The 14,068-nt window shown below is 46.0% G+C and overlaps 1 protein-coding gene across 1 annotated transcript in view; it reads left to right on the forward strand.

The window, feature by feature from the left end:
* The first annotated feature begins 318 nt into the window (after positions 1-318).
* Positions 319-14,068, forward strand: part of LOC119399429 (endoribonuclease Dicer) — a 120,658-nt gene continuing 106,908 nt past the window's right edge. The window contains exons 1-2 of the mRNA XM_049417690.1: positions 319-514; positions 13,569-13,856. Coding sequence (XP_049273647.1) covers positions 362-514; positions 13,569-13,856 — 441 coding nt within the window. The 5' untranslated portion in view covers positions 319-361. The remainder of the gene's footprint in view (positions 515-13,568; positions 13,857-14,068) is intronic.

Genomic DNA, 14,068 nt, shown 5'->3' on the forward strand with positions numbered 1-14,068 from the left:
GTGTTGATTGACGTTTAGTTCATACCATGTAAGTGCACTAAATTTCGTGTTTTCGATCATTTTACGCTCTAAATCCAGAATTTTGACCCATTCGGCATTCACAGCTGCAATCATCTTCTGTCATGAGACACGAATATCAGCCTTTACACCGTAGTGGGTATAAATGCCACGGTTACCTCTGTAATAAATTGTTTCAACCGCACGCGGGAATGTCACGCGCATCGAAGGACTCTCGGTAACGACGAAGAAGAAGGATCATCATCATCCTCGAATCACTGCTCCTTTTCGCAAGAGAGTTAGAACGCACCAAGCAAATTGTGGTCTGTCCCTGATTTCGACAGCTAGCAGCAGTCTTCCCGTGATGGCAGCAGATTCCAAGGTAGCCGGCGGTTTCTTCGGCTGGACGCGTCCAGTGCCTCGCGAGCAGTGGGACTCCCAGGACCCCGCTTTGCTGCAGGCAGCTGAGGCCTACCGAGAGGTCGAGGAGGCTATCAATTACACATTCCGCGACAAGGTAAATTCCTGGCATGTTAAGTGAGGTAGCAATAACTACTTAACTTGTAGTACCAATACCCGTCTAAGTTATAATGTTTATTTTTTCTAAAGTGAATGACGAATGTTTCCAGCAGGATCAATGCTTTTTATCGAGGAAGTGAGCATGATGTCAGAAGCAGCCCGTCAATGTGTGTACCTCTGACATGTGAGACCGGTCTTCTGATAAAAAAAAGATGGTTGATCCCTCTCTCAGAGGAACCGGTATAACACGAATGTAAAACGTGTCGTCACAGGAGTAGTTGGTTGGTTTAGTGCATTCGCATATCAGGACGTGTATATTGTCTAGTGTTGTTTGGCAGATGTAGCACCGCCTAATGTGGACGCACTCACGTTGACGTCTAGTGACGTCCGTGCCGACGACTAACGCCCATGATGATGATTTAACCCTTGAGGTAGCTGAAGTTCTTACCATCGCATATGGTGAATCGAACGCCACTATAGCACCAACAAGAACATAATAAACACTGATACTCGGTATGCACTCCTCTAAAGCGTCGTGAAATGCGAAGAGAAACGCTACGCGCGTTGTGTCTTCCCTCTAGCCTGGCAGTTACTTCTCACAGGGCGAGCGGAGAACACGGTACGACAGCCAGGCGAGCGTCGGAGAGTACTGCGCTTGCCTAGGCGGCTCCACCAGCGCGGCGGCGTTCAGCGCCAACGCGGCCGTTTCCGCGTCCCTGGGGTGATAGCGTTCCCTCTCAGACCACACGCGCGGCTGCTTGTGTGCAAGCACGGTGTCGTCTGCGTGCGTTCCTCTGAAACTACTGGCTGGTTTTCAGACCGTGGAATGTTTTTATAAATTTTTCTGGGGAGTAGTTATTGATAAAGGTAAGCTTCTGTAGGATGGCATGTCATGTACATAATGTTAAAGAACTTATCGCTTCGGACGGAAGCGTGGTGACATATCAGTGTGTGTCACGACCGCCCACCAACGTTCCGTCGAAGACCATGAAGTTCACAGGAAATAAGCATTTTTATTCAATAGTATCCTTTTATTTCATTCTGTTTTATAGTCTTGAAGTTTTCTAGAAACAGACGCGTCACTGACGTGACCTGCGACTGCAGAGCAGGCATAGGCACCGTGCAGTCGAGTTTTAACCGTGTGACTACAGCGCCAGAACGCACAGCCTAGCGGATAAAAAAAGCAACTTTGAGACGATGCCAGTCAAAATGGAACGCGATGCGCGCGTCTCCCTCCCTGCATTAGCGGGCGGAATGTGGCCGGGCTACACGAGGGACGCGTTCGCGGGTCTGTTTTCTGCGTGGCCGTAACGGCCAATCTCGGCGAACTTGGGACGGGCCAGTGCGGGCAACGCAGCTCCCTCTGGCCAGTGGACGGTGCCTATCCGCCTCGTGCATCGGTATGGTGGCGCCACCGCTCGGCTCAGGCGGTTGTGCCCTCTCACAAACCCCCATAGGATCCCATGCATTTTCAATAAAGTTTGCGATTTCGTTGCGCAAAAACAAACTAGCGCCATCTCTCGACAATACGCCACACTGACGACGCAACACGTCCTCTTGCTTCCACCGACTGGCCATGCTCCAAGCTAACTCCTCTCTCCACTTTCTTTTATTTCGTTCGGTGGCCGTGAGAGCGCGCGCCCTGCACTCTGAAGTAGCGCACCCGACAAGACCGGCTGGGCTCGTCGCTTTCGTCGCGTCTTCCTTGAACGTTGCAACGTTAATATTGTGTTAAGGCGGTGGCCACACGTCGGACGATGAGCCCTGATTTCGTTCAGCTGCCATCTCATCAACATCAATGTTTCAGACGCCTCAGCTGTGTACTTTGTCCGTTGGTTGCTGGACAAGATGGCCTCCTGCAAGACCGCGCTTTTGCAAGTCAGCTGTGTGCGTAGTTCTCGGCGTCGTAGCAGTTTGGTGACGCGAGGACGTCAACTGGTGCTACATCGTGGGAACCGCTGAAGTGACTGCAAGCTTGACGACATTGTGCCAGAATGTTCTAGCGTACTGTACGCGCACGATTGCGCTACACTTAAAATACCGCGCTTGGCCTCGAGCGTCAACCTGGTACGCCTGTGTGCAACAAGTGTGTTGTTATCGTTGTGCGTCGGTTAATATTGAATTGCAATTGGAATACCGTTTTTGCAAAGGTGAGTGAAGATGTAAGTAGTTGTCCTGCTATATGCTCGCTACTCCACGAACATTACTTCTAGGAGGAGGAGGAATAAACTTTATTATGAACCAGCAATTTAGGTTCGTTGGCCTAGCGCATTTTATTTTGAGCTGCACGTACCAAAGGAAATCTAGCATACGAGATACATTGCACGCGTGCGCATTTCCTATATAAATCTGAGTAATGCCACGCGTGCGCATTTCCTATATAAGTCTGAGTAATGCCATGCTCAATTTAAAGCGCATGTGTTGAGGATATGGCTTCAATGGTGAAAGTGATTAGATATTCCGAAATATGTGATTGCAATGCAGTTAGAATTTTCTCATATGTTAATACGGTCTGTGAACAAAAAAACGCTGTGTGAATGTTTTTGGTCATTTGCTACAGTACTTTCGCGCATTATTATGCAGCTGTGTGACGGCTGTTAAAACGTTCAGCAAGTTAGATTTTGGTTTTCTTGGCCTAGTTGAGTGCTACGAGTGTTGGGCGAAGATAAAATCGCGTGTCTTTTGTGCGTTTCTTAAGCAGGCATACAGCCGTAATAGTCATTGTTGTTGTACTGTTTGGGGTGTTCAATAAAACAAGAATGCTGTTTTGTACTGCAACAATTTTTATTTCATCTGTGTTAACAGATCACGCAAACAACTTGGACACATGCACGTAAGAAACGTACGCAGTGCATCGCGCGCACGCATAAAAAAACGGGCCTGTCATTTTAAAACAAATAATATAGAACAATCGACGTAACAGACGGCATGGTTGTCTAGTGGAGCAGCGTCGGCAGTACAAATATCAAACCAGAATGAAACATGAATAGAAAAACGGAGAGTAGCAGGCGCTTTGCCCACGGCTTCTATGAGCCGCGCCAGCGCCTCCTCTATTTTGCGCATATCCACCTATCGCCACCGTCCGCCGTTGGTGGCGCCACCAGTACCACTGAAAGCAGCAGCGCACGAGGCGGATAGCCGGCTAGTGGAAGCACGCTGCGGCAGTGGCCGTGTACCTGCAGAGATATAGAAAACTGATTTTACCAAGAAGATTTTGTTACGTAATGCTAACCAAAATAACATACGGGCATGACGGTATAACACGAAAGGGAGACGTGTCGCCACCGAAGTAGTTGATTGCTTTTGTGCATTGGCATATCAGAGCGCGTATAATGTCTATTGTTGTTTGGCAGATGTAGCACCGCCTAGTGTGGACGCACTCAGGATGACGTCTAGTGACACATCTCCGTACCGACGACTAACGCCCATGCTCATGATTTAGCCTTTGCGGTAGCTGAAGTTCTTAACATCGCATATGGTGGACCCCGCGCAAGCATGGCATCAACAAGCACATAATAAACACGGATACTCGGTATGCACTCCTCCAAAGCGTCGTGAAGTGCGGAGAGAAACGCTGCGCGCGTTGTGTCTTCCCTTTAGGCAGGTATTTCTCACAGGGGAGCGGAGAACGCGGGGCTGCAGACAGGCGAACGTCGGAGAGCTATTTTAGGGCGAAGCTCCTTAAAGCGGCACCCGTTCGTCCCTCGTAGTCGTAGTGCGTAACCAGTCATAACGCTAGTACCATATCTTGACCACCAAGGTGGTGCCGGGGGAGATTTTCCTGTGCGTTGTTGTACAACAAAAATTCCCAGCGTGCGCGTTAACTAAAAGCCGAATTCTTCTGTCTCTCAATCCCTATTAGCAGCCATTCGCATGTACCAGTAGGAAACGTTAGTAGAAGTAGAAGTGTAAGTGTTAGCTAGAAGCCGACTTTTTCTGTCTCTCATTCCCATTAGCAGCCATTGTTTACCTCCAAGGTAGTGCCTGGTGAGATTTCTCCTGTGCGTGATTAAACAATAAAATTTTGTTCAAAACGCCGTTGATTGATGGAATAAAGCAAAGAAAGACGCCAGATGTTTTCTAAAAGCAAAACGAAAGAACGCCAGATGTTTCTAAAGCAAAACGAAAAGACGCCAGCTGGTTAACGAAAGGCGCCAGATGTTTTCTAAGCAATGGTTTTCTAAACAATGAAAATTTACAGCGTACAGGTAAAATTAAAGTGAGCTGCAAGTCGTCATAACTCATCGAACCTTTAGTATAAACGCGCCCGATCTCACGTCGGTGATGATGTACTGGGCAGAATTCACGGAAGATTCACGGTTTACCGATGAACCTCCGCAGCTTCGCCCACTCATCATCATTCACTCCGTGGATATGCTGTGATTTTTTCGATATGGATGGACGTTATGAGCGAGGTTTGGGCTGAAGCAGCGTTAGCTGAAACCAGCACCTAGCGGTGTGTTAAACAAAATTACAATTATATTGGAAACGCGCCGAATGGTCCGGTCGAAGCAACGGTGCGTTTTTTTCGTTTTGTTTCTCGAGCCTGGTGGCTCACATGTCACGACCCCGTTATAAAGGGGACACTCAGAGCATCCACCCATCCATCCATGCAAGAGCACTATGAAGGAAAGTGTGAACGATAAAAGGCACGTTCATGTAGCCTCCGATACCTGTTCGGCGGTAGCTTCATATGCCTGACTTCTTTGTATCGACAGAGAGGGGGGAACGACACTCCTTGTCGCCATTCTTCCGCGAAGTTGTGTTGTCCTATCGATTCCTAAGAGCAAGGTTTCCTATGGATTACTTATCTAACGTGAAAAAAGCGCCTTATGAAGACCCTAATTCAGAATGTATTCCCTGTGCCCGTTTATCGGTTAATGTTTAAAAAAGCACTCGGCCAAGACGTTCTAAAACGAGTTAAAAGCATGTGGATACTGCCTAACGTAAAGACCTTCTCCTTCAAGCTTCATACAGGAACCGTGCCAGTGAAAACGTGGCTGCATGATAGAGGGATTTATGTACCATGGGGAAGCATGTGTTTCCTGTGTAATAAGCCTGAAACTATTGAACATGTATTCATTGATTGTAATAATGCCACATTCTTTGGGACATATTACAGAGGACCTCAAAGATAGAACTACCTCTTAATCCACACGGAATTCGCTTTTTGCCCTTCGAATGTTGTGTACTGCATTTGGATGCTATCTTTTTACTGGGCCTCCATTCGGTTTGGCGCAGCATGTTAGCGTATAGACTGTGATGTTAAAGTTCCATCTGTTCATGAGTGTTTCGTGGAAATTGTTGTCAAAGTTCGTGAGGTGATAAGACGACTGACTGTGATGAAGATGTGATCGCTTTGTTTGATGCATTAACGCACATGAAACGCATATGAGTGTGATTGTTAGACGACTTCACCTGTAGTCAAGAAGGCAATAAAGAAAAAAAAGTTCGGCGGTAGGTCAGTTGCCTAAACGCCCGCCAGCCATCGTCGCGGGCCGAGAGGCCATGGGTTCGACTCCGGTCACGGAACTTTTTCTTATGGTTTTTTATTTGCCATTTGATGACGTTCATTTTGCTGACGTATTTCCATGACGGAAATACGTCATGAAAATCTTGATGGACCCCGGAATAAAACACTTTCGTGTGAAAAAAAAACTCTACGCCAAGAGTGCCGTCAACACGGTGGCCTGTCCGACAGGCGCACGAATGTCCTCTTGCACTAACATAAACAATTCTGGTTGCCACTGTATTCGCTTTTCGCCCAATTTCAGCACATCAACGCGATAAATAATTATCAAACTTGAAATGCAGGAATTCCGATAATGTTACCTCTTGGGTTTTGCATATTCGTGTAACTAGGAACAATTTGTAAATTTAACGGTGCGGAATGCGGGCTGCCTTCCAGTCATATCGGGAGCGCCACAGGGTAGGGTCCTCAGCCATCTCTTCATATTTTACATAATAATGACATTTTCAACACGGTTGAAGGCGGTCTGCAGGTTCGATTATATGCCGATGATTCCGTACTTTTTAAAGATATTGCCACTGCCAATAATAATATTCTTTTTCCAGTAGTTTAAATATATTTACGACTCGTGCAACTTCCTGGGCACGACACTAAATAGAGAAAAAAAGCGTGCCCATAAGCGAATGACTCAATAAATTACCATCACTTGATGCGTATGAACTACGTTTATTCCTTCTGCATGAAGTAACTGAATATCAGCATCTAGGAGTCACCTTAACAACACGTTAACATGGAATGACAACATAAGTAGCACTTGCACCTCAGCCTTCAGAAAATTATCCTTCCCTGAGGCAGAAAGTTAGGAAAGCTCTTCCGATGTTAAATAGTTATACATAACAATTTAATTCGAACTAAACTGGAATGGCATTTATTGTTTGGGATCCGTACACTAAAACTAATATCAATAGCCTTGAGAGAGTACAGCGAAAAGCAGTAAATTTATATTTACCTAATTCTCAAAATCGGATACCCCCACAGAACTTATGATGGTTAACCATAATGAACCACTATAGATAACAATAGAAGTAGAGACTGGAACTTCTTAACTCTGTTACACTTACAATTATCCCTGGGCCTATTTCTGTATATAACGCGCCCTTTATCTTTCGCACTTTCCTCTCACAGTGCTCTTGCATAGGTGGATGGATGGATGCCCTCAGCGTCCCCTTTTTAACGAGGTCGTGACATGTGTGCCCCGAAGCACAATCCACCGTAGACAAGAGGCATTAACACATACTTCGCGAAAAGAACACACTTATGAATTCTTTCTTCCCTCGTAGATAACCTAGTGGAATTGTATAATGGATTCGACATCGTATTATTCATTATTGTTGATTTGTTTGCAGTGTTTGGAAAACATAGTGACCCTATTTGTTTTATAATGTTATTTTTGTTTAAACATTTTCCATAAATGTTCACTGTATGCACAATTGTTCGCCCTTTCAATTTATTTAGACTACGTATCCACAGGGTTTGAGGAATAAATAAAACAAATAATCATTTAGCAATTCCTGCACGAGATTAGCGCCAATACTGTCTCCCAATATACGCTTCATTGCTGACGTTGCATGAGCTCGGTTGATCCGGATTGCCAAGTTTTTCCATGAATGTGTCGGCTTCACTTCGGAGCAAAATAATAATAACGTTTTGGTTACATTCTCGTTCCGCTCAAAAACTCGTTTTTTTTCGTATTTAAGTTTTCGCTTTTCAGTCCAATCTGACTCACTGGTTGTTAGTTCACGCGCGTCCTGTGTATCGTCTTCTCGTGCGTCCTTTGGGCTTGAGTAGCGCGCTGCAAGTTTTGAGCTGCTTGCCATTCTTCGTGTGACATTCCCACTCGTTGCTACCGCATTCAGTGCTTCGCCACTGCGGCGAAACTTTGGCTTTTTGTAGTGCTCACTCCATTTTGTTTTTCACAACACTGCGAGGCAAAACTATAGTCGCAATGTGTAGTGTTCCTAAGGTGGAAGCGCAAAAATGGCCAGCTTCCTTGCTTTGCTCGCCGACTTGGGCAGCTGCACTGTGCTCTTGCATTAATTACGCGGACTTCGGGGTCGACAAATGATCGCAATATGCTTAAGAATTACGCGTGACACAGGAAAGTCCTCTTATGCGTGTTTCTTGTGGTTGGATCTTAACAGCAGTATGACTAAATATTGCTTTACGTAAACGAGCGTGCTTTTGAAGGTCAAAACAACAAAGGTCGGCAAATCAGTTTAAGCAGCAAAAGTCGCGTTCATAATTTGGCGTGAAAAATAAGTCAGGCTACAATGGACCTTTTTGAGGTTCGAAGAGCGCCTCCAGTGGCGATAGCCGAAATCGAAACTGGTGGTCGGTGGCCTCCGAGCTTGTCGGCTGCGCAACGTAGACAATCTCGGGGCCAGGTATTTTTCGAAACAATTTGGAAGCCTTGGATGCCAGGTGAAGCTTTCTCCGCTCCTGTCGCTGCGCTGTGACCACGAAACAAGAAGGCGCATGTCTAGTCGACGCCGCCGCGCATTCGCGACTACCCTCGTGAGAAAGGTCCATTGCAAAACTCGCAAGAAACAGTCGCGGCGGCAGCCTGACTGCAGCCGCTACAGGGAAAGGCATCTCCTATGTTCCGCGAATCAACCCGGTCCCATGCTTACTGCGGACACGTTGTCCCCGCAGGTTTCTTAATCTCATCTGTCCGCCTAAGTTACGCCTCCGCCACGAACACTTGCCTTCGCTTGGAATTCACGGTGTTAGTCTCAATGTCCAGCGGATATTCTGACTTCCCGCTAGGTGTCTTACCCATGCCCATTTCTTCCTCTTGATTTCAACAAAGATGTCCTTAACACCTGTTTACTCCCTTACCCACTCTGCTCTCTTCTTGTTCCTTAAGGGTGCACCTATCATTTTTCTACGCATGGAACGCTGCGTCATTTCGAATTGAAGTTGAATCCTTTTCGTAAGCCTCCAGGGCTCTGCCCCGTGGGTATGTACCAGTTTGATGGAGCTGTATACATTTACCTTAAAGAATAATGGTAAACTAGCACTAATATTCTCAGAATGCGTGTCAGATGCGTTCCAGCTCATCTTCATTCTTCTCGTTACCACTGCCTCGTGGTTCGGATACGCGGTGACTACCTGCCGAATGTAGACGCATTCCTTTACGACTTCCAATGCCTCGCTACCTGTCGCAACGTGCTCTTCTCTTCCGAGACTATTGAATATTACATTGGCATTCTGCGAGTAATTTATCTGCGCTAATTCATGTTGGCTTTTCTTGATGATTTATTATAGCTTCAGCGTTATCGCTGGAGCTCGCGCAAGTGTCAGATGTAGACGTGTATTCATATTGAGCCGCAAGCATATCGGAAACGTCCCTAATATTCAATAATGCACCATTACAATTTACGCGCCGCACACGCTCAGTGATTACACATGTAAGAGGTTTTTTAGTGAAACGCGGTCGCAATGAATAAACAAGAGTGTGAAGAGCACAGGCGTGCCGACAGGGGAGACAGCTAGCGGCCGCACCGCCTAATGAACTAAAGAGTACGCTATGTCTACCCACATCTTTACTCAATCGAACATGTGATGTCATTGTGTTTCACAAGGGTGACCGCTGAGCTGAGATGCTACCATAGCGTCATAAAAGCAGCAGAAACACACGGACCGAGAAAGATGAGCGCACATACCGAACTCTTCTGGTCCGTGTTGTTTGCACTTCTTTTCTTTATGGCCATCATTGTGTAACGTTGCAGGATTATAGGCATGAGAATTTTGAGCAATCATGACAGCCGAGGACACCTGGTTTTACCTTCCAACAGCGGTTGGCTTCGCTCCTTTACAACCCGGAAAGCATGGGAACAAATGCAGGCATTGCAATTTCGCTGCTTGCAAACGTCTCTGCAACATCCACAGTTTTTTTTTGCGCTGAATGCAAGAACGGAAATGCAGAGAAGACGGTAACAGTTTTCCCCTGTGGCATTCGTTAATGTCCCCAGCAGTAGCTTCAGCGCAAAAATCTGTGAACAGCCACGGGTCATTTCAAGTCAAGCGTCTATTTTTGGCGATCATCTTAAATGTAGTCGAAAGAAATTCTGCTCACTTATTCAATTGAAAACAGCGAATTGCTACAGAAGCAAAGTCAGGAAATTTATCGTCAATTACCTAAAGTCAGCAGAAATTATGGAAAGCCGAAAATGCATTACCAAATCGCGCATATCATGGGTAAATATGAAAGCATTGTAATGATGATATGTGGGGTTTAACATACCAAAATCACGTAATGATTATGAAGACGCCGTAATGAAGGGCTCCAGAATTTCGATCACCTGGGGTTGTTTAACGTACACCTAAATCTAAGTACATGGGCCTCAAACATTCCCGCTTCCATCAAAATGCAGCCGGCCTGGCAGGGATTCGATCCCGCGACCTTCGAGTGAGCAGTCGAGTGCCATAACCACTAGACCACCATGGCGGGATGAAAGCATTGTCTGTCGAAGTGATTCAACAAAAAAAATTGCAGCATATATTCAGTAAACAGCTCGTAACTACTGAACGCGGTACTTAACTGTCTCTTTACTGTTTCCAAATTCCAAGAAATTTGTTTCAAAAAGGTACGCATTACTTTTGTGTTCCGCAACCCTTCAAACATATATACTACCTCGTTTGTCAGTTGAATATCTTCCATCAAGTGATGACCAAATGAGCCTCTGTTAAACCTTTTTCTGCAAAGAGGCCTATATTATATATCTTCTTTGTTAATAAAAATGAGTTAACAAAATGAGCCTTTGTTAACAAAATACTACCAGGACATGAGAAATTCTCTTGAGGCAACATTTTTTTTTCATGTGAGAAAGTGGAAGTCTGTGTGTGCGTGCGTTCGTAGGCTTTTTTTCTTCGCTGCTATCACCTGCTTGTATCACTTGGGTTAACACTTTGCATTGCAGTAATCCACACCGCTGTATCATTTCATTGGCATTTCACTTGCACATAATTTAGTTCCTAAAAATGCATAGCTTTTAACGTTACTCTATTCTTTTCTTAATTGCACCTCCTGCGAGCTCTGGGGGAAGAGGTCACCGTGAGGCGATTGAAGCGTTTAGCCTCTGTCTCCTCAGGGAATATCTGAAATAAAGCTGAATTAAATTGAATATATCTTAAGCACTCAACACACTATAGGCACTTAACAACTGGTCTGCAGACAAGTGGGATGAGCCATGTTTGAATAGTTGTCTGACCCATTGCAAAACCCAGCGCCACTGGTACCAGCGTACAGTGCCATGCCTGATTATGGGCTCAGCGTTGCGCTGGTACTGGGCCGCTGGAGCAGTGTTTTACAGGGAGGCGCTGGTACTCAAGCGCAAAACGTCTCTACAGCGTTGAAACGGCGATGCCTACGGGCCCTACATAAATATATCAGTAAAGAAAGTCATATAGAAAGCATTAGTGCAATAAAAAAAGAAAATAAAGGCGTTTGAAAAAAAAAGAGAAAAAGTTCCACCACGAGGATTCGAACTCGCCACCTCTCAATCTCCAAGCGAGTACTCTACCACTGCGCCGTGCTGAATTTTTTTTTCTTTATTGATTGCGCCGTGCTGAGACATGTCGGTACTTCCATAAAAGGGCTAGTCAATGCAGTAAGACAGCGTTTCCTATCATATTTTGATGTCGCGTATTCAGGGAAGACGCGATCTTCCTTTCAAAATCAAGCTTGCTTCTTTATTCGACACACACAAAGGGTTGCCGGCAACGAATCAAATGACCAAAATGGGAAGAGTGCTAAGTTTCTTTAAGAATTCCCGTCTTAACTCCGAAAAATATCAAACGGACCGAGGAGCAGGGTACAGTTTGACGGCTGTTACTGTCAATTTTTAATAACCGTTTCTCGCCCTTGCTAATGATCAACATGTACAGAAGCTTTACGATGACTCGTTCGATAAACACGCGCCTACATGAATTCATACGGAGTAGTTTTCTCGCGCGAGCGACATTATTACTGCGGAGCGGGCGTGCCTGTATTCTGATTTGCAGTTCTATCGATCACTACAACTATAATACCGCTCAGCAAAAACAAATGCAATTCGTTGAAAAAGATGCCGGTGTGCTAGTTCACTACGCGTACCATTTGACACGTATGTGTTCTGACGTATGAGTCAGAGAAGTACCGGCGAGTGCGGCCGGCTACTTTCGGTGAGCCTGCGTTTGTTGCTGAAAGCGCGTCGCATCGATGGTCATCGCTCATTGTGCGGACACCGCACAGAAGAAAAAATGGTATTTTCAGTTAACGGATGTCCCGACTATACTTTACGGTAATTCTCACACGTTGGAATTGCGTGTGCTTAAACCAAGAAGCGCCGGTGGCATGTAGACGGACTCGACCGGTAGCTAGGCCTAAAGCTCGCTGGGAGCCGCACTGGGTAGGACCGATCTCGGCGCTGATGAGTTGCGATGGTGAAGTTTCTGCATTTTGGCCCCGGAACCATTTAACTGTTACCCTAAAGAATAGGTGAAGTAAGCGGAAGTGCAAGAATTGCCCGAGATGCATATCCGGTGTGGCGATATCGAACGACGGCTGTTTTTCTGGCCTCCGTTGGGAGAGGTCGCGAAGCCAGAGCTCATTTACTTCTTGCCAACTGCACGGCGATGTAACGATTTGCTCTGTATGGTCAGACCGACGACTCCAGACTTATAAACATTACAATATGAAGTCATTACCGCAACACGTCACGGATGCAAAACTGATATATTTATGCGCGGCATGCACGAAATGTGTATTCATTGCTGCTACGTGCTCCGCAAAAACTAACGACATTATTGCACTGCATGAATAAAAAAAAGCGTGCTAGAAAGCAAAATGATCAGCGTTGGCTGCTTTTGGTTATTAACATATTTTTCTCCACATTCGACAGGGAGACATTAAAAGTGACCGTGATTTTACTTATCACGTATATCATGAAAATAGTGCGCATCTCATCGCCTTTCTCTGCCGCTAGAATTTGTGACACATGTTTGGGACCCGTTAGGATAGCATCTGGCGGTACCATCGAATCAAACATTCGATATTGAATGATACCAAAACATTCCGCCGTGTACATACTGAAAGCAGCGCGCGGTACTGGCAGAAACAGTACAGGCTCCAGTATGTGCCAGCACCGCCAGTGGGAATTCAGCGTCTCCAGCGCTTCCCAGTGAGCGCCAGCGTCACAGCGGCAAAGCCAGTGCCGATACCAGTGCGACCCAGCTCTTTCCCAGTGCGTTCACTGGAGTCCCAGTGAATCCGAGCGTATACCAGTGTTCCCAGTGCGACCCAGTGCCAAAAAACGTACTGGTATCACGCTGGGGGTACTGGAACGACGCTGGTTTTTGCAATAGGCTCATTCCCTATATATTATAGATAGATAGATAGATAGATAGATAGATAGATAGATAGATAGATAGATAGATAGATAGATAGATAGATAGATAGATAGATAGATAGATAGATAGATAGATAGATAGATAGATAGATAGATAACGATAGGGGGGTCCTCAGGGCTTCCTGGTGCAGGCTTTCACGCACTCGTCGTACCCGCCAGACAACCGCGTTGTTCCGGGATACATGCGGCCCATGGACTTCCTAGGCGACGCTCTTCTGAAAACCCTGCTGACGACGCAGTTGTACGGCTGCCTCCATCCCCTCGGCTCACGCACCATCACGCAGGCGCGCTCGAAGGTCGAGTGCAACCGCCTTTTCGGCTTCATTGTGGTGAAACACGGATGGCAGCGGCTCTTCCTTGTCGGCTCGCAGGTGCTCAACAATGAAATCGTCGAGTATGTCAAGAGCGTCGCTGACCAGGTCAGTCAGAGCTATCCTATCCAAATTATTGCCGCTAATATTAAATGTAATAAGACGCCTAGCACAGAAATGCGCGTGTTTAACAGGATTTCCCACGTCTGCGCTCGTCGAGTGCGGTTGACCAGCAAGATTTTTTGTAGGTTTTATTGCAAGTAGCATGAAATACCCCCCAGTTTCGCCACACCTATTGCGTGGTCGTCTTGTCTACTTCT

This window comes from Rhipicephalus sanguineus, chromosome 7 (genome assembly GCF_013339695.2).
Source record: "Rhipicephalus sanguineus isolate Rsan-2018 chromosome 7, BIME_Rsan_1.4, whole genome shotgun sequence".
NCBI classification, from domain to species: domain Eukaryota; kingdom Metazoa; phylum Arthropoda; class Arachnida; order Ixodida; family Ixodidae; genus Rhipicephalus; species Rhipicephalus sanguineus.